The 27302-nt window shown below is 35.2% G+C and overlaps 1 protein-coding gene across 12 annotated transcripts; it reads left to right on the top strand.

Moving 5' to 3' along the window:
* Positions 1–27302, top strand: ZC3H11A (zinc finger CCCH-type containing 11A). Of its 12 annotated transcripts, none has more exons than XM_081948836.1 (19): positions 1–186; positions 3054–3117; positions 5428–5477; positions 7516–7718; positions 8914–9033; positions 12552–12675; positions 13697–13888; positions 15354–15476; positions 15625–15705; positions 16418–16507; positions 16934–16996; positions 17760–17855; positions 18415–18480; positions 18977–19474; positions 20982–21055; positions 21705–22014; positions 23347–23516; positions 23796–23851; positions 25422–27302. In XM_081948836.1, exons 4-19 carry the CDS (start codon positions 7665–7667, stop codon positions 25681–25683), a joined length of 2379 nt encoding a protein of 792 aa, XP_081804962.1. In that variant the 5' UTR covers positions 1–186; positions 3054–3117; positions 5428–5477; positions 7516–7664; the 3' UTR covers positions 25684–27302. The 12 variants fall into 12 exon arrangements, with proteins under 12 accessions (XP_081804962.1, XP_081804968.1, XP_081804971.1 ...); XM_081948842.1 differs by having other exon boundaries at positions 5095–5477; XM_081948845.1 differs by having other exon boundaries at positions 1–191.

The following is a 27302-nucleotide window of genomic DNA, read 5'->3' as shown; positions in this document are numbered from 1 at the left end:
CTTTAGTTTAGCCATTTTCCTTCCGGGCAAGTTGCTGGGCGTCAGGGGGAGGTGCCATCTTAGAGGTGGGCAGCGGCGACGTTAACGGCGACGACGAGGAGTTTAATCTTCGCCCCTCAGACGAACGGTCGGAGCGCGGTGTTTCGGGAACCGAGAGTTTGCTGTCGTCGTCGTCACATTCTCGGGGTTCGGTAAAGTCCCTGCGCATGGGTGACAAAGACCTGGGCCCCCTCCCCCTGCCTCCGATGTAAGGCCAGCGGCTTCCTTGCGTATAATTTATCGAATTCTTTTTAGCCAGGGACTCCTTCCTCTCTAGGCCCCGGAGTCCGGGCCTCGGCCTGTGTTTATTTCCCTGTTCCGGCTTTTCCTGAGGCCTGCTCTGCTTACGTTCTCGCCTTAACTTTCCATTTAACGCCCAGTTCCTAATTTCTGTTTTGATGTTTTATTGATTTATTAATTTATTTAGAATCTCTTCTCCCGCTCCCCATCCCTATCCCAGGCAGCCGGGGGGTGGGTGGGAGAAACACACCTTATATTTCTTTAAAAAAAAAAACCTTTTTAGGTAAGAGGTACAGCATTACCACTGTATTCCTAGTCCAGCCCCTTCCATTTAATCCCTCTTTGGTTAAATAATTGTTTTTAACTCCATTTTTTGGTTCCTTAAGGATATGGAGGGAAAAAACAACTAGCAAACATTGTGAATGTTGAGGTTTTAAAAAGTACTCACCTGATTATTTTATTAACAATTAATTATATTAAAGTTTTTCTAGGTTTAGGGTTAAATGAAGATTTCCATGCTTGATATATTGCCAAAAGTATTCCCTCACCCATCCAAATAATCAGAATCAGGTGTTCCAATCACTTCCATGGCCACAGGTGTATAAAATCAAGTACCTAGGCATGCAGATTGTTTTTACACACATTTGTGAAAGAATGGGTCGCTCTCAGGAGCTCAGTGAATTCCAGCGTGGAACTGTGATAGGATGCCACCTGTGCAACAAATCCAGTCGTGAAATTTCCTCGCTCCTAAATATTCCACAGTCAACTGTCAGCTGTATTATAAGAACGTGGAAATGTTTGGGAACGACAGCAATTCAGCCACGAAGTGGTAGGCCACGTAAACTGACGGAGCGGGGTCAGCAGATGCTGAGGCACATAGTGCGAAGAGGTTGCCAACTTTCTGCAGAGTCAATCGCTGCAGACCTTCAAATGTCATGTGGCCTTCAGATTAGCTCAAGAACAGTGCGCAGGGAGCTTCATGGAATGGGTTTCCATAGCCAAGAAGCTGCATCCAAGCCATACATCACCAAGTGCAATGCAAAGCGTCGGATGCAGTGGTGTAAAGCACGCCGCCACTGGACTCTAGAGCAGTGGAGACGCGTTCTCTGGAGTGACGAATCGCGCTTCTCCATCGGGCAATCTGATGGACGAGTCTGGGTTTGGCGGGTGCCAAGAGAACAGTACTTGTCTGACTGCATTGTGCCAAGTGTAAAGTTTGATGGAGGGGGGATTGTGGTGTGGGGTTGTTTTTCAGGAGCTGGGCTTGGCCCCTTAGTTCCAGTGAAAGGAACTCTGAATGCTTCAGCATACCAAGACATCTTGGACAATTCCATGCTCCCAACTTTGTGGGAACAGTTTGGAGCTGGCCCTTTCCTCTTCCAACATGATTGTGCACCAGTGCACAAAGCAAGGTCCATAAAGACATGGATGACAGAGTCTGGTGTGGATGAACTTGACTGGCCTGCACAGAGTGCTGACCTCAACCCGATAGACCACCTTTGGGATGAATTAGAGCGGAGACTGAGAACCAGGCCTTCTCATCCAACATCAGTGTGTGACCTCACAAATGCGCTTCTGGAAGAATGGGCAAAAATTCCCATAAACACACTCATAAACCTTGTGGACAGCCTTCCCAGAAGAGTTGAAGCTGTTATAGCTGCAAAGGGTGGACCGATGTCATATTGAACCCTATGGATTAGGAATGGGATGTCACTTACAGTAAGTTCATATGCGAGTAAAGGCAGGTGAGCGAATACTTTTGGCAATATAGTGTATTTAGTTAGTAAGTGCACATTAGCTACAGGGTGTATAAAAAGAAAACACTGGCTATCAGTAGACAGCCTCTCTCTTAAAGAAAACAACTGTGACAAAACAGAAGCAAAATGGATAGTCCTGACTACGATGGCTAACCTATTTTGTCTGTTTTCCTGGCGCATAGAATACACCACAAACAGGAATTGTGTTCTAGAACAGGAGTGTGCTGTAACATATAAGGCAGATTCTAGAAATTTTAAAAGCTAATATGTAACATCAAGCACTTTTGTGAGCCACAATGGACTTTACTTAAAATTTGTATTGGTAGTGGTGGTAAAATTTGTATTGGTAGTGATTAAAAGAGCCCATAATGTAGTTATAGGGCAAAGAAAATTCATTTTTTGAATTTACATTCTATTTTCTATGTTATCTCATATTGAAACCTTAGTGTGAAAACATGCCTATTTATATAGACTGTCTTTGACAGTAGAGTACAAAAGGAATTTATAAGTGACTATTGCTATCCTTGCATATGAGCCTTGTTCAGCCCTTTGAGATGATTTGATATTTCTGATCAGTCTATTGCTCTTCCCCTCCAAGACCTGCCAAAAGGGTTTCATAACAAAAATACCACTTTGGGTTCATGGCTAGAAATGGATGCAAATTTAAGCATTACTTTTTGTCTTCCTAGATTCTTGTTTCAAAGAACAACTTCTGTAGGCTCCTTTGCAAATCCATGAATATCTATTTAGAATTAAGTTTCAGCTAAAAAGAACTTACTCAGAGGTGCATATAGAATTAAAATTCTCAAATATGAATGCTATAAATAATTTTAGAGGTAGTATTTGATATATGCAAAAATTGTAATCAAATCTCCCCCATCAGAAGGCTGTTAAGATTTGCTGCCCTTGGCAAGTGTGGTAATTGAGGAAAGACTTAATTAGTTGCAACAATTATCAAAACATTAAAAACAGTTTTAGGCAACTTACATTGATAAATACTGTCCTATATATTGGTAGGGATAGCTGAGAAATTGGATACCAGTACTTTCAGGACAACAAATCTCTCCACTCAAGAAACAAGGTCAGATCATATTTTCACAGTTTTGATTAAATTTTACTTAGAGCTTTGGCAGTTATGTAAATTAGTGCTGTGAAATGGCAAGTTAATTAGCAGAATGATAGCTCTAATTTTGGCTGTTTTGAACAGTTTAAAATGTAGCTGAAAATATTCCCTATACAGTATTTACTATTAGACGCAAAGGATCAGGACTATATGTCAAGCCTATAGGCTCAAGCCTATACACAAGAATCTAATCAACTAAAGTTCAGTATTAAATTTACATCAGATAATAGTCAATGGAATTCAAGAGGGATTGGACTTTGTTGGTGGCAATGTCTTTTCGTGACGTGCTTCATTCTATCCCTCAGCTCTGTATTCTCTTCTACGTTTCCAGCTTCAAAGAATCATGTAAACATACAAACATCCTGTGTCATCTGAGCATGCTAATTGTTGATGTTTCATAGTCAAGTGGAACAACTTGAAATGAGCAGAAAATTTAGAATCTGAGAGCTGCTGCCTTTAGATGATTCACTTTATATCGCTAGAAATAGCAGTTCCCCTCTAAAAGGTTAATGGCCCTCTTTAGGATTTTGTACCAACTGAATTCAAAATTATTCAGCTTTATAAAATCCATTTAAGTACATAAATTGACTTCCCTGCTGTCAGAGATACAAATTACTTTATTTTTGCACTAAAAGATGGAAAAATAATCTTTTTCACATTCTTTAAAACAGTTGGGATTTTAATGCAGCAGTGGAACTGTTCATAGTTTTGGCTTAATCCACAGGGTAACAATCATCTGTTACCAAAGTTGGAAAGATGGTATGTTCTTAAATTACTTACAACAGACAGTACGCAAAATACTTGGGATATGTACTAAATGGACAGGTACCGTAATACTATTCCCCAAATTATTCAGTCTATATGAAAATGAAATGTTCCTAACAAAATTATTTTAATTTTGCTTGTTATGATATATGTGTTATCTTTGTACACCTAAAGGACAGCTTTTTAAACCATTTAAACAGTTAATAGATCTATTATTTTTTAAAATATACATATTTTGTTTAAAATTGAATGATTATGGCAAATAATATGTATTTGACAGAAACCTTTTTCCTTCATTCAGATTTTTCCATCTGGAGTACTAGTATCATTTTGTGCCAGCAAGACAAATTGCATTAAAAAAGCAAGTTGCATAAAAAAAGAAATGCAAATAAAAAGCAATTTTACAGATGACATTTCTTAAATTACTATTGTTGAATTTCAACACAAACAATATTTTTTAAAAAAAATCCCTCTACTTTTTTAGAGTTGAGGAAACATCATACTATGAATATCCAGAGGAATGTTATTTTATCTGGAATAAAACTTTCCAACTTACTATTCTACATTCATAAAAATTACATATGTAAAATGATATTTGGAAAGAATCAATTCTGTTCTGATTTACACACATCTTATTTGCTGTGTGACTGTAAAATTGTTAGGATGTTAGATCAGTGACAATCTTATTTTTTTCAACCTTTGCTGAAAAGCAGCAACACCTTTTTTCCAGGGAAATGTTTTACTGACAACAAGAGAATTTTAAATTATTATTTTTTAAATGAATAGGGTGGACATAAAATGCTTTATTTTCTTAATGTTATGCTGCCAAATATATTGCTTTGCAACTGCAAATAATACTAAACAAAAGATTTATCCATTTAATCTAAAAATAGTTCTCACAAGGCATACATGTAAAGTTTGACATGCAATATGAATATACCTATTTATGTTTGTACTGTATGATAAACTTATTCATCCAAAAATTTAATTGCATGGAAGATTGATTTGTTGAAATGCAGCTTATTAATACTGCTCTTGCATATACATTTTTACATGTATAAACACATAATATGCAACTTTATGTGTGTATATATGTCTGACCTTAAAGCTACTATATTTTACTATGCAGTTAATAAAGACCGGGGAAGATTTTTTTCTCTTTTTCAATAGGTGAAGAGATCTTGAAGACCAGAAATTGAAACATTATGTTTTAATTTTTTTTTAAAAAAAAGTAAAATTCCCTGGCTGTGGAAGACGGATCTTCTTTGCAGCTGGTTTGAAACAGAAGTTCCTCTTTAAATGAACTATTTATTTTGAAGAGGCAATTAAGCACTGTTTCCAGCTTCCCGACTATTCAAATGGACTTACTTTCTCCAATAGTTTTAATTCACCCTTTATCTGAATTTTGAATGAGGATGAGATTTGTGTCCTTGGCAATGTGAGGAAGAAAAGTCTTTATATCTCGTTGCTATTTTATGGATTGAGTGTTGATTCGACCTACAGGCGAAAAATAACTGGAAGTTTTGAAGATAGTATCTGCTGATTATACCAAGGTATTTCGGTCTGTATTGTTGAATTAAGTCTGTGTTTTAATAACATTTTGCTTAACCATATTTTAAAATATTTCATTATAATTATATTGACTTAGATGGCTACAAGTTGATATATGACTCTAGATTTCCTAACAGTCAATAAAATAGTTACAATGATATTAAAGAGAAATTGGAAAACATTGCACACATATTTATTTATTTATTTATTTTATTGAACTTATTAGTCGCCCCCTCTCCCCACAGGGACTCGGGGCGACGTACAGAGCAATAATCAAGATAGCACCATATATCGTGCAGAGGAGGTAAAAATAAGTCCATAAATAAGCATACTTACAAAGTTTAAAACCCAAAAATATTAAAAACAATATTTCCCATTATAAAATGACCTGGGGTGGCAAGATTGTAACGTTATGCCAGGCCGGCTTGACAAAACAGGTAGGTCTTCAGCTTCATACGGAAGGAGCGAAGATCGGTTGTTGTCCGGATGTCTGGGGGGAGGTCATTCCAAAGGGTAGGGCCAACCACAGAGAAGGCCCTACTCCTGGGCACCGCCCCCTGGCACTCTCTAGAGGACGGCACCCGGAGCAACCCCTCCCTGTGTGAGCGGGTGGGTCGCAGGGATGTATGAAGCAAAGCCCAAATAATAATAACAACAACAATATTGATTGATTGATTTTATATTGCTGCCTATTCGCACATGGCGACTCAAGAACCTATAAAACCTGATTTAAAACAATAAAACTAATAAATCAAATAAATTAATATAATAAAATGAAATCAACACCCCCACCCACCCCCACCCTGGTGACAGCAGATCACACGAGCCATTTAATGGACTCTATCCCGCTCTGGGTTCCCCAGGCCCGCTGGCAGAACCAGGTCATCAGTGTTACAGTGGGGACCATTCTAGTCTATGGGGGAATGATTGCACAGAGAGGAAGCCACCACAGAGAAAACCCTTCTTAATGAATTAAATGCATTCATTATTCACAAGAGGCCTACTGTTGGCAAAGAGCCAGATCCTTAATGCCTTACAGAAGCCTAAGCAAGGTTGATTGTTCCATAGGGTAGGTTGCAAGAGACTTTAGATGACATTGCTTAATAGAAGGGACTTGGAGAATGTTCATCCTGCTGGACCTTATGAAACAAACAGACACAACAAGGTCATCTCAAACAAGCCAGTGCTATCCCATGACAAGTTTTACAAGTAATCTTTGACTGTCATTTATCAATTGTTAGAAGTTATGACAGACCTTCCCAGCCTAACTTACGATCCAGGTTTGAAATTTCAACAGCCATACCTCTCCTGTGGTCTTGTGATTACATTTTGGGTGTGTCTAGCAGTAATTTACAGTAATTTTAGTTTTTCACATGACCTTATTTATATTTCAGACAATGGATTCTCTTAGCAACCAGTGTTCACATTACAATCACACATAGACTTAACAACTGCCATGAAAAAGGCTGTAAAATCAGGTGTCATGTGAATTGCTTAATGACCAACACAACTTAAAATTGTAATTTCAAGCTCAATTAAGGTTATAAGCCAAGAGCTACTTGTGTAGGTGATAGCTAGTATCCTGACTTACATTTGGGTATTATCAGATTGTAAATCATTTAGAGTTTAAAATTAGGGTGTATAAGTCAGTCTTTCAAGATAAGCCAAGTCAAGAAATAGACACCACAAGGGTTCCAGAAATGCTTCATTAAAGTTGTAAAGCATCTTGGAAATTTATGTCTGCCCAATCATATTAGACAAAATTAAAATGGGGTTATTTTGAGTTTCTCATGTTTCCTTCCATCTCTGGACTGTAATCTTTTCTCCAAGCCTTAATAGCTCCTTCATATCTTCCCCAAGATAAGCTCTAAATTTTATGGGTATCTTCATATCTTATAAATGCATGTAATAACGTGACTCCTTTTTTTAAAAAAAAAATCAGTACGTATTAGAGTTAAACTTTTATGGAAATGGATGTTTCTATCTATCAAATGTAACATTTTCAGTGATATTTCAATCTTTTATTCATTTGTTTTTCAGGATTATATTTTAAAGAAGATATTGCTAAATCCAGTATAGAAGATTGTGCCATTTTAAACATTGTTGTGATTAACTATCGCTGAAAAATAACAAAATTGTATTCAGCCATTTGTTTCTACACCTTAAACTTGAAGGAAATTAATTTGAATATGTCTAACCAAGGAGATGATTGTTACTTCTATTTCTACTCTACTTGTACCAAGGTATTTTTCATGGCAATTGAGTCTTCTAAGCATATTTGTGTTATTTCATGTGTAACACAATAACTGCAACATATTCAGTTTTAACAACCCCTATTAATTTTAGTGAATTTATTGATGATGTTATGAAAAATATGTTTCTATATAGGAAATGCATAAATAAGTTAATGGAACTTGATTATATTAGGCAAATATATAATTCACATGTCTCATTTATTGTATTTTGGGTATAATTATTCCCATACCAGTAAAGAGCTGATACAACAATTACTTTTTTATATTTTTTATATACATGTAAGTATTATGTTATTTTCTAAATCTTTTATATATTCATATATATAAAGTACGGATAAATGGGAAATTTATCAAGTGTTTTTTCATTGATTTATTTTTTTAGTTTGCCATTCCTAAACGGGGAGGGGCATCAGAAGAACTAACCCTGGAGATACCCACTTTCATATTGCATGCTTTCATTGTACAAAATGAAATTTTATAGCAAATTCAGTAAACTATTCTCCCATAAAAATAAATGAATGGTTGCTATTCATTGCAACATTGAACGCTGGAATTGCTGTTAACATTTTGAATAAAAACTCTTTAATAGAGCTATCTTTATACTACAAAGAATATTGTTCTTAAATCTACCTTTATGTATATTTAATTGCTCAATGGGATAGTTTTGATTTTATTTAACTTGATTATTTAAATCACAATTCATTTGCTAGTCAGAAAAAATATATTCTTGTCATTTAGTATACACTTGCTTTTTTCTTGTTTTATATAACCTAGAATTTTTTCCTAATTTTTTCATTTTCATAAGTATGTAGCATGCCCTCGCTCTCACACAAACACATTTGTACACACACACACAGAGATAGAGAGAGAATCATGTTTGTATATATTGGGACACTGATAAATTTTTTGGCATTTGGCCTCCATACACTACCACATTGAATTTGAAATGAAACACTCAAGATGTGAGCAAAGTGAAGTTTCGTTAAGTTTGATGTATTGGCCCTTTCTCAAACTCCTTGAATTAAAGCTGAACTTTAGTCACATCTTGAGTGTTTCATTTCAAATTAAATGTAGGTCTTGCAGAGAGATCAGCTGAAGGAAAGATGCTATGTATGTATGTCTACTTGCATGGCATTGGATTTCACCCATATATTTTAATTATTCACTCTACCATTTTTCATAGGGAGATAATTGCCCTTTTCGTCACTGTGAAGCTGCCCTTGGAAATGAAACTGTGTGTGTGCTCTGGCAGGAAGGTCGATGCTTCAGGAGTATCTGCCGCTTTAGACACATGGAGATTGACGTAAGTGCTTATATAACAGCATAATAAAGTAGTACATTTAAGATGGGCATTAGGGAGGAGAGCATGCATAGTTGAAATTAAGTAGATTACAGTACTTTAGTTATGGCCTTGTTGTGACTTTCATAGGAGAGTGTTTACAGACCATCAGTACAAATAATATTGCACTTGTACCTATAATGTTACAGTTCACCATGGATCAGAGCTTCAAAACATCTTTCTAGATAAATTTGAATTTGGAAAAGTGTCTGTTAAATGTTTTAACAGCCTAAATTGGAAGAGGCTATAATCTCTTTAATTGCAGGATTATAATACACAATTATTGTATATTATAGGCAAAGGCCTGTAAATCATTCTGCCTGTTTTCCCATTGTTTCTGAGACCCCCTCCTCCATGGAGAGAAAAATTAAAAGTGTAAATGTAGAATAGTTAAATGATAAAAATATTTGGGAAAAAGTTGATTAAATGTGAAGGAGTATCAGAGCTTGTCTCGATACAAGCAGAGGGTCAAAAGTTAAAGCAAAAAAGGTTTGGAATGTAAGACCAATTAGACAGCATATCAAATGCCATATCATGACCCTTAGTTTCTTCTTTTTCATTCATTACAAGATTTTAAAAAATGTTTTAAAATTAATTCATCAATATATTTAAAATTGTAATCTGAACTGTATTTTTCTCAATTTTTAAAATAAACATATTTTTGAAATAAATCAAGCAATATAATTTTTATTTGACAACATTTATTAGATTTATTTGTAAAAGATATTGAAAACTAAATATATATTTTCATTTGTACAAGTAAAAACAATTTTTTTCATATTCCTGGAAATGTTACATGTCTAAATATATTGGATGATGTAGTTGATAATAGGACCTAGAAAGAAAATTTTTATTTGGTAAATTGACATAAATTCTAATCTAATAAGAAAGAGGTGAAAATGATTATATAAAATCCAGTGTAAGCAACTGCATTTATATACTATACGTTTGTGTGTGCTAATTCTTTTTCTTCTTACATCTCCATTTGAAAAAACTCTGACATACTTCTGGGAGATGTGAGTGATTGTGACCTGAACGTCCTTAGAGGACTACCACATACTGTCCTTTGAGTGACTATTTTGATTAAAATTGTCTGAATGTGCAGAAGGAAACAGATTTTTTTAAAAAAATTAATCAATATAATTATATTTTGTGTTAAAAAGTCAAATTCAGATGCTTTTTCGTAAGGACCATGTTAGTGATGACATCGGTGATGTTGCCTGAATGGCATAAAACAGACTCAAGTCTTGTTTGAATAAACTTAATTTCCTTTACTTGGAAAGTATCCCCTTTAAGGAAAGGACTCAAAATATGTCCACTGTATTAGAATGAGTGGGATATACAGATATCATTAAGGAGATTAGCCACAGATAATAACCAGTGCATTTGCAAAGTAGTGTTATGTGGGCATACTGAGGTGTGCCCATAGCTATCTGCTGTAGCTTCAATTTTCAAAGATAAACCCATCTCTCTCAACACCTCTTGCCAGGGCGTATGAAATGATCAGCCATTTCTAGGAATACACTGAAATTGAGATCAACGTGAAGAAGCTGTTAGACAGATCACTGTATAACACCCTAGAGCCACAGGATGTGACCAAGTACTTGGACAGAGTCTCTGGGGATAAGAGGCAATTTAGAAATTTTATAAGCAGGCTCTTAGGAGCAATCACGCTCCGGTCGGTCCGGGACTGTCAGAGATAGGCAGTAATATAATGGATGTCCCAGTATCTGAGGTAAATTTTATTGAGGCTATAGAATCAAATTGAAGCAGCTAAGGCATTAAAAGCCAAGCCTGGTCCAGTTTAAATTCAGGTAGGCAATAAAGACAATCACAACTTGTGGCCAGAAGTAAAGGTAGCTAGCCTTAATTTGTGACCAAGCCTGCCTCATAAATCCGACAGTAATTTTTCTCAAAATGGCAGCTGGCCAGTACAACGAGGAGAGATCCTCAAAATGGCAACCGCATCTGTCAGATCAAACGGCCCAAATTATCTCAGAGGCAAGCCAATTCTGTGACAAGTCGATTCAGCAGGCTCTGCTGGCTCCCCAGATGTCCAAATCGCCCCTGCAGTCTCTAAATAGCGGTGATATCAGTAATGCTGCGTTCTGAAGCCTCTCGCCCTTTCCGATTCTAAGTAAGCTGTTTTTGCGCCGAAACCGGTGTTTGCCACCGTTTGCGCTCAAGGCGGCAAGGCAACAACAATCCGACAGCTTAGCAAGTACAGACTCAAAATCAGGTTGGAAGCAAATCTAGCGACCAAGCAAAGGCAGACTTGAAGGCAGCCTTGCAGGTCGGAAACCACCAATTAAGCCGATTAATCAATTTAAGCTCGAGGCAAAGTGGTGAAGGGCCTGCCAAACTAAGCTTACTGTGGAATGGCCACCAGCAATCTGGCAACCGTTCAGCAACTTCACAGAGATTTTCAGAAGCTATAGATGTCAAAGATATAATCTCAGTTATTTTCCTGTACTGATTGAAGAATTCCAATAAGCAATGTTCTAACTTTTGTCTATGAATCCTGAGAGAAGAGTTGGATACGTCTTGTTGGGCTTAGACTGAGTTAAGAACTGAGATCCAGTCAGCCAAGTAGGTGTATCCAAACACTTCAAACTCTGTCTCGGGGCTAATAGGCAGAAGTTGTAACCAACATGCATGGAGTCTCCCACAAGAACTACCGTTCAGGTAAGACCAACCTGTCTTTCTGGACCAACTGTAGCTTCAGTTTTCAAGGATAAACCCATCTCTCTCAACCCAACTCACTTGACAGGGTTAATGTGAGGAAAACCGGAGGAGGTAGGAGCATTAGTATGTTCACTGCCTTGAGAGCTTTATAAACTTATTTGTTTAGTGTATTTCATATACATGGACTATATTAATATTTCATCTAAATTAGTAAAACACTATAAAATGTAAATGCTAAAAACATCTATGTTCGAATATGAGTGTCTGGGCCATTTAACTATTTAAGCACAGCATCATTTAGCGTCTAATAAAATCAGATACTGGACTGGTATATGCCCTATATACTTATTTATAAAAATAATAAAGGTATGAAATAAAAATAAATACACAAATACTGTAAATAAACAAATAGTGTATTATAATAAACTAGTCTAGAGGTGACTAAGGCAGTGAGAACAGGCAGGAATAGTGGATAATATAAAGTAGAGTAGTAGTTGCCACATGCTCTTTGTATAATTCTGTGTATCCAGGAGAATCCCCAAATTGTGTAGTAGGTCTCTGTGGAGCTACATAGCTCCATTCAGAGCCAAAGATGGAAAATCTCCAGTTCCATGATTTGGATCCAAAACTCATAGCCACTCAGTCTTCTCCATCCATCCACTAGCAACAAGCAATGTGTCTCCTGGTAAACCATATTACTTTTATTGTAGCTTTGATTCTAAATGCACTGCATATGCTGCTTTCTTAATGCTGTGAGCTCTTCTGTATATAATTAATAACTTGCGGTTTGTCTTCAGAAAAAGCGCAGCGAAATACCGTGCTTTTGGGAGAATCAGCCATTGGGCTGTCAGAAATTGAACTGTGCTTTTCACCACAACAAGGGACGTTTTGTGGATGGGCTTTTCTTACCTCCAAGCAAGAGTAAGTTAAATGTTTTTCCTTGGAAAATTGTGGCAGTAAGTACCAGTTCCACATTAATAAATGGTTTATAAGTCAGTGGAAGAGATTCAGGCTTTTGTTGCTTATGTGAAAGTAACTTCACCAGTTGAACTTTTTGTGTTGAAAGTTTCCCATTTGATTCAGATAACTTCATATCATATACACAAAGAAAACTTCCATGCCATTCTCTTTGGGAGTAAACAATTTTTTACGAAGTGCAGTATAAGAATAAGAAGTAGTAAGCAGGGTAAGAAGGAAGTAGTAAGCAAAATGAATACAAGTGGATGGACAAGAAAAGAAAATGTAATTGAATCTAGTTTACATTAGTGCAATTTACTTTATTGTATTTTATTTTTTATTTTTTATATTTCTGAACCACACATTGCTCAAAGAGGGAATCTTTGAGGTGTACATAAAATGTTAATAACAGTATGTATAAAAGTTCAAAACTTTTAAGAGGAGGTGAGAGTTTTAAATTGGGGGAGCTACAGGAATGGAGCTAAAATCTTGAAGTTTTCGGCTCTATTATTGCAGTCCAGTGAAAGATGTCAGCTCATCATCCCCTTCACTTGCAACTATCCCTGCTGGCTTCTCATTAACTTTGAAGTTGTCAGAGAAGGGGAAGTTGGTAGAGAAGATTGCAGATGGCCATCACATTATTGCAGGATGCTTGGCAACCTGTTGTGACCCAGTTGCCAAATGCCTAACTGCATAAGAGTGGCACAATGTTCTACAATGGCCAGAAATGCTTTACACAGGCCATAAAGCATCCTTTCTGAGACCATTATAACTTTGAATGGTCATTAAATGACTGTCATGAATTGAGGACTCCCTGTATATATTATGAGTAATGGACTGAATTCAAGCATTTGTATTCTTTGAGTAGGATTATTGAAATAGTGGAATTTATGCCAGTTACTACTAAATTCTCATAGATTTTAATGAATTCATTCTGAGTTTTACCAAACTAAATGGATTATTTGATGTGGTTTCATTGTTTAAGCTGTTCTTCCAAATGTGCCTGAGTCTCAAGAAGAGGAGATGAAGACTGCACAACAAAACAAGCTTTCTGTTCAGTCTAACCCATCACCTCAGTTGCGTGGAGTGATGAAGGTGGAAAATTCTGAAAACGTTCCTAGTCCCACACATCCACCTGTTGTTATTAATGCAGCAGATGACGATGAAGATGATGATGGTGAGCTAAGTATGATTTGCTCAAGCTAACATAATTTTAAAATAAAGGGAGAATGAGTATAGCAGATAAAATATAAAATGAAGATACTGTTTTCTTGGACCATTTGCTTGGATCGATTTTTCCCCAAACTCATTAAATCAAACTTTTAATTTAAGAAAGATCTTACCTTTTACAAAGAGGAAATCCAGAGATGTTAGCTAGAATTTCCAAATGATTTTAATGGTTGCTTCAGTTGAAGCTTCATCTGGACAAGCTGTTGTTTTTGCTTTCCATGTCATCATATATGTCCAGTCACTTCTGTAATTGAATTTTATTGTTAAAGTTGAGGAGGAGAAAATATGTAAAGCCCAGATGAGCTCTATAGCACATCTGCAAATGGCATCTCAGTTATTGCCCGACAGCATTGTCTCTGCTTCTATTCAAAAGGCAACAATAATTTTTTAATAGCTCAAGAATTTGGATCAGTTTAAATCTGGTTGATGAGGGTTCCTTGCAGAGAATTAGGTACTTCTTTCATTGCTCACTAGGCAATAGAATAGGACTCCTCCCCCCCCAACCCAGGATTCAATCTCTTTAAAGAAGTGAGTTGCATTTGTGTGTAAAGTTAAACATGAACCTCAGTCACTATTCTGTATTTTCATATGAAAACTGGAATCTATTGCTGTTAACAAATAATAATCAGTTAACATATGTAGATTCGGGTGACTTTCTTCATGCTTCCTTTTTTTAATAGAAAAAAATTGGAAGCAAAGTTCAATGAAATTTTCAAAATCATATTAGAATTGTAAACCAGTGTGATAGTAATCAAATCAAATTATCACTTTAAAACCATTGTCAAAAATGAAGAATTAGCAAAGGTAATCAATATTTAAAAAATCAGAATAATATGAGCTTCCATGTAAACTGAAAAAGCTAGTCCTTCTAATAAATCAAATCAAATATGTTACAAAGTTTCTCCTTTAAAGAAAAAAGCCAGCATTTGAATACAGTGTAAATCCATACACAAAATTTAAGTCCATTCATGAGTCTAGATTAAATTAAAATCAGTATCAGCCTTGTTTTTAAATATGGTTACTTCATTGACACCTACTTTTATAGCATGCCATTCTTCTAAAGAAAGTTTAAATATATCTTGTACAGTTAATCAAATTATTCTAAATGTTTAAATGCAGTCTGAAATTACATACTTAACAGTAAGTTATGGATTCTCGTGAGTATGAAACCCCAAGATATAGCTCAATAACTATACTAACTTATCATGAACATAGACAGTAGACATTAAACATTTATTTTAGTGTTAGGGCTACATAACATTTCTGATGAGAAATTATGGATAGTAAATGAATAGCAGTCCTAGACACATTCAGAAGGGCAACCTGCCCCTCTACTGACTTAAGATCAGTAGATCTTGCTTATTTATGAATAAACAGGATTAGAATTAAAGTAACATTAGTGTTCCTTTCAGATCAATTATCTGAAGAAGGTGATGAATCTAAAATGCCTGCTCAACAACCATCTACAGAAAGTCCAAATGGACTGCGGGTAATTTCTACTCGGAAATCAGTGACTAGTGCAAATCAAGATAAAGGTAAGAACAGGCACTATGTAGTATTAAGATTATATTAATTTCTTCAATTATCTTAAATTTGAAAAATCTACAATCTTGTCAAATACTGTAAATGTTTGGTTTCTGGAATTATATATGTGTTTTTCAATCAGATATCTGCATTTTTCAGATAAACGTTTGAATTTTGGAATCAAAACTCTTGAAGAAATAAAATCAAAGAAAATGAAAGAAAAATCAAAGCAGCAAAATGGTTTGTTGGTTTTCTTTCTTTCATAATGTCCTGACTTGTCCTCTTTGATAATTTCCTGGAGAGTGTATTTGTGCATTGTTGAGAAGAAGTCCATTGTGAAGATTTACTTAATTTTGTTTTAAGGTATTGCTCCTATCTGATAAAGCTAATATCTTACTTGGTTATTGCTTAAGGAAATGAAGAATGTGACTGTAGTATTACATTTTCCTTTAGTTGTAATGATTTGTAATTTTAGGGACTAAGAAGATGAAGTTCTATTTCAGCTGCAAGCTCACCTGGTATTTTGTGTTCCATTATATATGCAGTTTTGAAGTGTAGTTGCAAGGAATGAAATGTACCGACCACTAGTGCAATTTGTTCTAAATAAACTTTATTGAATTTTTTTAAGATATTGTTTTATGGCACCTTTATTGTTTTAATAAATAGCTCAAGGTGGAGAACATATCTAATAGTCCCTCCTCCCATTTTCCCCACAACTGTAATGTATGAGTTGGGCTGAGAGGGAGTGATTGACCCAAAGTCATCCAGCTGGCTTTCATGCCTAAGGAGGAACTATAACTCGCAGTTTCCTGGTTTCTAGCCTGGTGCCTTAACTATTAGACCAAACTGGCTCTCAGTTGGGTTGCTTTCTTACAAAGCATGTAAACATAAGCTTCAAATCATAAATAGTGGCTGCCGTGAAAGTTAATAGCTTTCTTTTTGCTTTCTTCAGACATTCCTTCTGAAATGATTGCTCAACCAGGCCCAGAGAAAGAAAATGCACGGACTGTGATCAGAACTGTAACTTTATCTTCGAGGCAAGGTAAATCTGTCTTTTTATTACATTTCTTCTAGTTGCAGGGTAACTACAGTTTTTTTGTTGTTGTTGATTAGGATTATATGTTTATATAGGAATTTAGGCATGATGGAACTTTATTTGACAATATTTATGATTTGCAATGAGAAACAGGTCTGAAACCCATTAGCTATAAAAGGGTCATTTAACAGAAATATGGCATTGTAAAAATACGTCATAATTAACTTTTTTCTTAAGAATGACTTTTATGGAGAACATAAATTGGTTATATTTCATATTTAATACTCATCTAACTTTACCCTTTAATGACACTAGTATTGCCACGAATAGTTGTTCTATCTCAATTCATATTCCATGTAACTGAAGGGGGCAATAGTTGTTTATATTTGTGGTAGGAAAGCAAAAATTAACTTCTTGTATTTCACTGTCTAGGTGAAGAGCCTCGGATTCGATTAACACTTTCAGAGAGATTGGGAAAAAGGAAGTCTCCCATGGGTGAGTAATCAGATGAAGCGAAAAAAGGAACTAAAGATAATCCTTACCACCACAATTGAGCCCAACATTTCTGTTGCTATGTGAGGCATTTGTTAAGTAAATTTTGCCTCATTGTATGACTTTTCTTGCCACAGTTGTTAAGTGAATCAGTGCAGTTGTTAAGTTAGTTACATGGTTGTTAAGTGAATCTGGTTTCCCCATTGACATTGCTTGTCAGAAGATCACAAAAGGGACATGACCCAGGAACACTGCAACTGTCATAAATGTGAGTCAGTTGCTAAGAATTTTGATCAGTGGTCATACATGTGAAAAATATGTCACTTTTTTCAGTGGTGTTGTAACTGAATGGTCACTGAATGAACTGTTGTAAGTTGAGCACTATCTGTACTGAAATGTCTGTTCCCCTCACCTTCATTTGTTATATATCACAACCAAGTTTCTCTTTATAGATGCATAGATACACAAAGTTCAAGGAATGTATTCCTTTCATTTCCAGCACATTGAATTACCTCTGAATAGAATTAAAGCACAATGGATTTTTATTGTATCTCCACTAGAAATATTCAGTTAATCTATTTATTACATTATGAAATTATTTTTATATAAAAATACACTGCCGTTCTAGGCACATACCCACTGAAGGCAGATTACAGTATCGTCTAAGTAAATAATGGCTATCATTTCAAGTAGAGACATATGTGTATGTAGAAATATTTACACTTTTTAAAAAAATAAAACAAATTTATTATCTTTCTACCATAAGTCACCGAGACTGGAATTCCATTAAAGCGCAGCCTTGCTGATAGACTGGGGAAAAAAATGGATTCACTTGAAAGTACAGAAAAAACACCAAAAAGAGGTATGGCTGTTACATCAATAAAACATATTTTATTTATTTCAGGTAGAGATTATATTTAGAAACAGATAATATTCAGCTATAGAAGTGTTGTTCTTAATATTTGTTTATTTAATATATGTTTGGTGGGGAGAGCTTGGAAATAATAACTGTCATGTGTTATGCTCTCCCCTTTCCTTATCTTACAGAAGCCAAATAACTTCAATATCTTCATAAAGCTGCTATTTATTCTTAGAATAAATAAATCATAATTACATAATAAGAAAGTCTTTTTGACCATTTTTTGTGGATAAAATCTAATGTTTCAGTTTTATGGAGAGAATATGTTTCTGTAGTCTTCCAGAAAATAGTCACATTTTCTAAAACTGTAAAGTTGTGTATCATATTTATTATAGTAGTTGTATGTGTATTTGATGCTTTAATATATTAGATGGGGTAATAGGTAACACATCATGCATGTAAATGGTGCATATAAATTGCAAGAAGTCATGTGTTTGATTCTAAAACCCTTTTAAAAAAAATTAAAAGTGACTGTAGCTGACTTTATCATTCTTGATTTCAGTTCAAGTTCCCAGGTTTCTTAAAGAAAGACTGGGATTAGCATCTGAGCAAAGCAGTATGGAAACAGGTACTAATTTTATTTTAATACAATAAAGTTTTCTTTCTTTCTTAGCTGAATCCTCTTCATGTTTGTTCAGAAAGCATCTTTATTGGACTAAATGTTGTGCCTTGCTAGTTGAATACTGAACTGTAACCTAAATCTTTTTTAAAAATAGCCAGCCAGCATTGTATTTTAAATGCTTTTTTTTAAATTTAGAAGTTCTGTGTTTGCTGGAATGAAGAATTTTGTTCATCCATTTTTATCATATATTTCAACACTTTTTTATTTCAAGCTTCTACGTCATTATATGAAAATCTGGCAAAGATTGAAAAGAATTATTTATATTGTTGATGTACAACCCGTTTAAAGTGAAACCTAGAATAGCAATAGTTTGTGTGATTGTTTCTTTCTCAGCAGAACCATTAGGGAATACAACTTTCTAGTGGGCAAAAAGTGTGAGATCTTAATTAAATTTAAAATATAGTCCTTGTATATCTTTTAATTATTTGTTTTGGTGTGTCAGAGTCTGCTGCCAAACCAACTAGTGAAATCTATGTTAAAACACTTGAAGAAATTCGCTTGGAGAAAGCTGGCCAAAAAAAGGGAGAAATTCACCCCAAACCCAAAGTTGAAGTGGCTTGTATAACAAATCCCAACCCAGTGTCAAAACCTCCTTCAGTATGGATCAAAACCTTTTCTGAAGTCTTGGCTGAGAAAAAACAAAGGCAAATGGAAGAGGAGCGAATAAAAACTGAAAAAGAGGCTGTTTCCAAACCAAAGCATGAGTGTGAACCTCAGAAAGAAGGGTTTCTGGGTACAGCTGTATCTAAAAGAAGAAAAATGGAAGAGTCTTCTGTCAAAACCAAGGACTTTATGGAAGTTCACATCAAAACTCTGGAGGAAATCAAGCAGGAGAAAGCTCTCCGCATGCAGCAAGATTTGGAGAGCACATCAAAGACCCAGATACAATCTGAACGGACTATAACTGGGAGGAGGATGTTGTATGTTACAAAGCTGACAGGTATCAAACTTTCCTTGTTGAAGTTTGATTTTCTAAAGGATGCATTCAGAATGTATTCATTCCAGTTTTACTTTGAAGCCAATTATTATATAACAGGATGGATAAATGTTATTGGCTTGGATCTTAAATATAGCAGTACCAAAACTCTTCATGTTATATACTAGGTGCATTAGTATAATGTCAAAAATAAAGATGGAGGAAACTAACTCTTATTGTTCCTCAGTCTGTATTTCAGAATTGAGAAGCAAAATAGGTTTATCAATTCCAAATCTCAACCATTTCTATTTTATTTTGGAATTCCTTGCTTATATTTTTTAATAAGCAAATCAAGTATTTTTAGAATGATTTACATTAGTTCTCCTGGGAGTAAAGTTATAGTAAATAGTGAAATACATATTTGGAAATTATTATGGTATTCATTTACTAATCAGAACAGTCTGATGATTGGCTTATTTTTTTAAAAAGTCATGCTTTTGATTGTTTAACATATTAGAAAAATGCATTCCTGAGAAACTCACATTTTAGAATTAATGACTACAGAAATCATATGATTTAAATATGAAATAAAATGTATTGCCATACAATCATAAAGTTTGTGATCTCTTCAGAATTGTAACTTAAATATAGATAATTCTGAAGTAGTGTGAGAGAATTATCTGAGCTTCATTTTAATCTTATTAACAGATTTTGATTAAACAAACAACATTGACAATAGTCTACTGTTGATTATATCAGCAAATTCCATAGAATATCAGGATATTTATCCATCTATTGTAGCTTAAAACAAATGTATTCCTAAACATACAAATAAATTTACAACGATCTCTGAAGTGGAAAAAAAACATTTCAAAATAACCAGTTCAAATGGCTGAGTTAATGTCACATGACCAAACTAAACAGTTCTGGAGAACACAAATCCAAAATATCCAGTTGAAGCAATTCAGTAGAGAAGAGTGGTCCAAAATACCCCCAAGCCAAGTGTGAGATCAAGCAACAGGTTAAAATAATTTCTACTAAAAAGTAACATCCAATACTTCAGTTTTTCCAATAAATATAATGAGTAGTGATTTAATGGGTTCAGTTGTGATTCTGTTTTATATATTGTCTATTCCCACCCATGAAAAACCTCAAAAGTCAAAAAGCAGGATGAAAACACTGGCCATACTGCTTTTAATGATATCTGACTTCCTGCAACTTTCTAGAGGATGTGGAATCTCTGTTGCCCTTGAGCATTCAAAAGCTTGTCATTCCCATACATTCTGGGTTTGGAATGTGTTTATTTATTTAAGAAAATTTATATAGCTGCCTACTTGCTCGCAGTGACTCTAGGAAGTTTACAATCAACATATAATATAGAAAAAATAATTAAACTCCTCCCCCCAACCAATAACCCCCTACCCCCAGCAACAGCACATGATTAAATAAACCATTGTTATTCCAAACAATGATATAGAAAACTGGGGATGGCAATGTAGTTCTTTTAAAAGTATCTCTGATTTGTCAACAGCTCCTGAAAAGGAAGAAAAAACTCTGGTATTGAGGTCTTCTCCAAGAATTTCTATAGGAAACATTGCTACAAAGGTGAGCTTCATTGTTCTGTAAGAAGATAGCTTTTGTGAATGCACATTCCTTGTATCATCCTTTTATTTACTATATTTGGAAACTAACATCTGGTATTTTAATTGGCAGCATTTGACATGATAAAAGAGATGTTCTCATTCTTCTGAGTTATTTAGATACCATTGTCATGAATAATAACCAACAGTTGATGTTGCAGCATATTAAAGATGGCAGGTTATGCTACCAAATAGACCACTGATTATAAAACAAAAATACTCTTAATAAAGATCAAATATTTAATGTAGAATTTTGTTCCATACAATGTATTCTGTTCATCTGTTTTCAGAAACAGGATTTAAGTAGAAAATTATAATCAAGTTGATCTCCACTGCAGTTGCAATGCATTTCTTTCTGATTTCAGGTTTCCACCAAGAAGCAAAGCATATGTATGGTTGCCATAGATCATGCTTTTAAATAAATAAATAAAATATTTTTATTTTTTATAAATTGCATAACACCAAAAAGGTTGGTTGTGTTATGCTGTCTGCCCTAAGGCGATAATAAAGATTTATATTTGATTTGGGTGGAGTCATAACAGCGTGTGCATTTTTCAAAGGACTTGCATTGATTGCTTATTGGACATTTGTTTTTTTCTTTTGCATCTATGCAGCCTTTGAATGATAGTGTGAGTAATTCACATTCGAAAGTCTATGTGAAGAGCTTAGAAGAAATAAGGAAGGAGAAGCAACGATTAAAGCAGCAGCAACAAGAGGAAAAATCCCAGGAACTACAGGTGACTGTGCCTCTTGCTGGGGAAGAAATAGCAGAAGGAAAAATGCCAGAAGTGACTACAAATTCTGAATCTTCAGTGACTACGGGGAAAACACGTCCACTTTCCAAAAGATTGTTGATGAGATCTCAAGAGGGAACATCAGAAGACCTGAAACTTTGCCCTCAGGCTGCAGAACCAAGAATGAAAGGTAAAGTTCTCTTTCCAGAATACTTCCTTGTTTTTAAATAGAAGACATTTCTGATCTGCAAGTTATACATGAATATTTATCAAATTTTTGAGATAATGGCAAACTGCATGTTTTAATTCCTTCTTTTAATATGTCTTGGACATAAGGAAAAAACAATAATAATCCTAGTTAGGTGTCAGCAATTGCTTGTTTTAGTAGACATTCTCTCATGTTAGACCCATGTAATTAAGCACAGTATTGTTGCATGTGTTCTGGAATAATAAATCTGGAACTTTTTCTATTTGTGGATCAGTTTATTCTGATTGTTTCAAGAATAGCACTGTTTATAGTCCTGTGGGAAGTAGAACCATTACCGTATTTTTCGGAGTATAAGATGCACTGGAGTATAAGACGCCACAAGGGAAAAAAAAGTTTTTGCACTCTGCAAACCTCCAAAAACAGCCCGTTTTTTGCAAAAACTGGTCCATTGTTTTTCCAAAAAAGGGCATGAATAGCCCTTAGGAGGCTTGTAGAGTGTTTCTGAAGGGGGGGCGCAAAAGTGAGAAAAAACGGCCCATTTTTTCATGAAACGGCCCCGTTTTTTGTCAAAAGAGGGGGCATGGATAGCCTTTAGGAAGTCTATAGAGTGCTGCTGGGGAGGCAGAAGCGGGCCGTTTTTCGCTCATTTCTGCCCTCCCCAGTCCCCAGGAGCTTTCTGAAAGCCTTCTAAAAGCTATGCACGGCCATTTTGGTGAAGGGGGTGGAGTTCCAGGAGCCAAAAAATGCTGTATTTAGTGTATAAGACACACCCAGATTTTCAGCCTCTTATTTGAGGGAAAAGTGCATCTTATACTCCAAAAAAATACGGTATACATTGGATGTCAATCTTCCCCACAATTCAATTTTGCTTCAGGCGTATGCAAGTCCATATTGGTGGGATAAAGGTTCAAGCATCTATATTATTAACAGATAAGAGCAAAATCTTTAGTTCTCAGAAGTCATTATTATATAAATTTCCCATTTTCAGCATGCAGAAAGCTGACTTCATTTTTCAACTATTATTTCTTCCCATTGAGAAGCTCTGCCTCTATGATGAGACATTTCTAGTCCTACGTTCTCTGCAGAATACTGCCGTTATAATTCCTTTTTGTGTGGGAAGCATTGAAGTGTGGGTAGAATGCTTAGATAGTATTTTGTCATCACTCTAGAAATATAATTTTAAATATTTCCATACATTAAAACTTGGAATTGATTAAAATAGGTCTCTTCTAAGAAGTGTTTTTCCAAACATCTTGTGCAACATTAATAGAGAGGTTACAACTCCATTCTCACTGGATTGCTTTTATATTTCAGTCAAACCCAAGATGAATGTGAAACCATCTGGAGTGAAACCCATTTCCCCAGCAAAACAGACACAGAAGCGAAAAATATCAGAGAGTCATCCCACTGTTGCTGCAGTAAAGCCCCTGAACCCTATTGCTAGCACAGAAATGAAAATGTTTGCTTCTGAAAACACAGCTCTGGTAAGAAAACAGATTCAAGCTATTAGATTGTGTTATTAAAATTCTGAGGTGACGAGGGTTTTATATATACTTTTCTATCTTATAGGAGTAGCAATTTTATGAGATGGGAGAGAGCACTTTTAGATTTAAACCTCTTCAGAGAGTTTTCCATTTATATTGATAGAATATGTATTTTGCATAAAAAAGAGCAATGGAATGGAAGTCCAGGAGTAAAATAACTGTGGTGATAGTGAACCTCACACTAGTGAGTTTATTTATTTTTTTATTATTTTTCCTTAGGGAAACACCCCAGATGTTTCAAAGGACAGTATGCCTAAGAAAATGGATTATAACAGGTAATTGTTATTTCTTTATAGCCATTTTGCACATGATTGGATATTTCTCATAGAACAGCAGGACAAAGTGGAATGTTTACTTGGCATAAATTGGATCATATGATATTTACCATATGTTCTTTCCCTTCACATTTATGAGTAGGTATCTGGGTAAGAGCCAATGAAAGCAGATTGAGGAAAAATTGTGTAAGAACCTTGAATATGCTCAGTCTGAAAATTTTTAGTATCTGGTTGCTAACTCTGAAAGTATTTGTCAAAAAATATCTTTAATATGTTACAAACATATTTTTAAAATCAAATATAAGTAGTTAGCTAATAAGATTTTCTCCTCATGATTTTTGGTCTGTCCTTGTGATAAAACAAAACTGAAATGTTTCTTTAAATCTGGCTATAGATTGGAAAGCAATCTTTCCATCATGTGGATACTTCAAATTTCTTACATTGAAATTTAATTTGCTAATAGTTTTGAAGATGCACTGTGAGTTTGCAGATAACAAAGTTTAAAAGGCAAAAGTATTCTAAACCAGTTTGTAATTAATCTTGTAGATTCCCAAGTCAACAGACCATGTATTTGTTTTTAAATTAATTTGTAGGTTATCTCTGATTCAAAACATTGGTAATATTTTGGTAGTTGTATAGTAACAAACATCTTGTGCTATCCTAATTGTTTCATTTGGTATTTGTTTTTGCAGTTTAGTCCTCTGTATCTGAAGTAGAGACTTACTAAAGAAATCTTATATAAAAGTAATTACATTAGACTTTCGAAGTACTATAAGATGTTATGCTGTTTTTATTACATCTGATGTCCATAGCAATCTAATCTTTTCTGTGTGTTATATACTGCTGAACTTAAATTAATATGATCATTTAACAGCAAGCAGTAGGCTATGTGGTGGAAAATATCCAAACTGTTTACTGCCAACATTGTAATGATATTTAATGGCACTTTTGTAGATTCATAAAGTTAGAAGATACATTAGAGATCATCTAGTCCAAATCTCTTCAGTGCAGAATTTGGTAGAGTATTTCTAAAAGGTACCATCTAGCGCACGGGTGTCAAACTTGTGGCGCCACATTGCCATCACATGATGTTTTGTGATGTATTCCCTCGTCACAGAGCTGGGGTGGGCGTGGCCTGCATGTAATGCATCCGGCCTGCGGGCCACCAGTTTGTCACCCCTGATCTAGCTTCTATTTGAAGACGTCCATCAAAACAGAATTCACTATCTTATAGGATAGCATGTTGTGTCGGCTGACAGCTAATGTGCAAGAAAGTTCTTCCTGATTTCTATCCTGAATTACCTCCTTGTAGATTTAACACTTTGGCCCTGGGTCAATACAGATTAAGTCCAATCCCTTACTACATGCCCTCTTTATATGGCCTAGATACTACCACAACATAATTTGTACTTACCTACCTCTGTGCTATCTATAGTTAGCTTATGTCCATGGTTCAGCCCCACACCATTTTACTTGAACTGAAAATCCTGCAAAGGTTTACACATGATGTCTGTTTTCTACTTGAAGATTTATAATTGTTTTGTTTCTCCCCCCCCCCCTCTTTGTGAAGCTCTGAACTGTACCTGGAAAACCAGGTAGCCTCCACGTTGCAAGCAGAGGTAGCAAACCCAAGCTCTTCCCGCGCAGCAGTAGCAAAGACCCGCAGACTGAGCTCAACGGGAAGTGGGAAGATTCAATCTTCAGTTGAAGATGACTTTGATAAGTTGATTTGGGAAATCTCAGGAGGCAAATTGGAAGCAGAGATTGATTTAGATCCCGGAAAAGATGAGGATGAGCTCCTGCTTGAACTCTCTGAGATGATTGACAGTTGATTTGCTACACTGCTTCATTTTGACAGAAAATAAAAGCTATATGTTTTGTTGGATTACCCTTTCTAGTGGAAGAGTTATGACAAGTCTTAAAGCTCACTTGAAACTGCTTGAAGAACTTGACTGCATTAGTTTATCTTGAATTACCCTGCTGGTCAGAGATATGTCCCAACTATTGCCCATTTTAAATATTTTAAGAATGAAACCATGAACATTTCATCTACAGAAGATCCAATTGACCTGCCCATAATTCTACAGAGCAACTCTTTTTCATCAATATATTTTCTACTGAACTGTCATACCTTTTTTTTCAGCTGTGTGGCTCATAATTTCTGTGTATTTCAGAGCTTCCTTTTGCTTTGGGGGTTATTTCTGCAGTTTTGAGTCACTTCTTGGGGTATGTAAATTTAAAACATTCTAAAAATGGCAGAACTATTTATAATGCAGAGAAAAGGAAAATAAACTTGGACCAAGCCTACTACATGTGGAACCTATATCCTTATACTGTTGAAAATGAAGCAACATTTATATAGAAGATGGAATAGCACATTTTATACTCATCCCATTCATCTTGACTGGTTTAATCTAGCATATAGAAATTCATGGGGAAAGTTACGCCCCTTTTCTAACTTATTCATTTGAGAGATAATTAAAAACTTGCCCTAAAAAGATGTGCAAAGTTTATTTAAAGGTTTTTTTTTTACCCTGAAAGGAGAGTATGATGGCCTGTACTGCTGGCTCTGCGTGGGTCATTTTAAGTGAACCTTGGGACTGTTGCCCTCTGACATCTGAAACAGTCTGAGACATCTCTGCCAGAACCTCTGGTTCTTTAGTTGCTCACTTAACGGATTTTCCCCCTAAGATTATTTTCATTCACGTATCTATGTTGTATATTCTGAATTTTCTCATGGACTCAGCTATGGCCAAATGAAGATTTAGGAATATTGTGTATCCTGCAATTCTTGTTTTTTGTATGATAGTTTTTCCATTCTTAATACCATTGTTTTTAATTAGTTTAATTATCCCAATCCTGCCAGTTACAATTTATGGTTAAGAAATAATGCAGGATGTGATTTTTGTTTATATTCCTAGGCCGGGGTGGGGTGGGGTGGGGGAGTTGCTTGATTCTAATGTAAATATATTAAGCTTTATAAGCAAGGTGGGAGGGGAAAGCTGGGCTTCACCAATTCAGTTTGAAGTATTGCCTCTAGGGGAAAAAAGACGCAAAAATACTTAAAATATTTTTTAAAAGGCCATCCTGAATGAAGAGTTTGTCTTCACATTGCTCCCAAGAAGTTGGAAATAATTCTTCAGCAAACTGAAGGGCAATCGAATTTTTAGCTGATTGTAAACGGAAACTAGCAGGCATCTGAGACTGAAAGAACTGTGAAAGAATTCCTCCATGTTGTTGCAGGTGTTCTAGTTTGCTTAAGCAGAAACTTCTGCTTGAGGTCAGTTTTCTTCCCTTTTCTCTCTTCTGCATAAAATAATTCCATTGAGTTTTTACATACTCTTATTTTTTTTCTGTACATATTTCTATTTAAATCATTGTATCTGAATCAGATGTTTAACAGTTCAATAAAATAATTTGTGTTTTAAATAAAGCTAATGTAAGAAAAAAA

The sequence above is a fragment of the Natrix helvetica genome (assembly GCF_964273705.1).
Source record: "Natrix helvetica genome assembly, chromosome: 3".
Classification (NCBI taxonomy): domain Eukaryota; kingdom Metazoa; phylum Chordata; class Lepidosauria; order Squamata; family Natricidae; genus Natrix; species Natrix helvetica.
This window is presented reverse-complemented; position numbering and strand designations above follow the sequence as displayed.

Coding starts and splice junctions, on each gene's coding strand:
- ZC3H11A (XM_081948836.1), top strand. CDS start 7,665: ATGTCTAACCAAGGAGATGATTGTTACTTCTATTTCTACTCTACTTGT. Junction 9,034..12,551: donor TTAGACACATGGAGATTGAC/GTAAGTGCTTAT, acceptor GTTTGTCTTCAG/AAAAAGCGCAGCGAAATACC. Junction 17,856..18,414: donor AGAAAAAACACCAAAAAGAG/GTATGGCTGTTA, acceptor TCTTGATTTCAG/TTCAAGTTCCCAGGTTTCTT.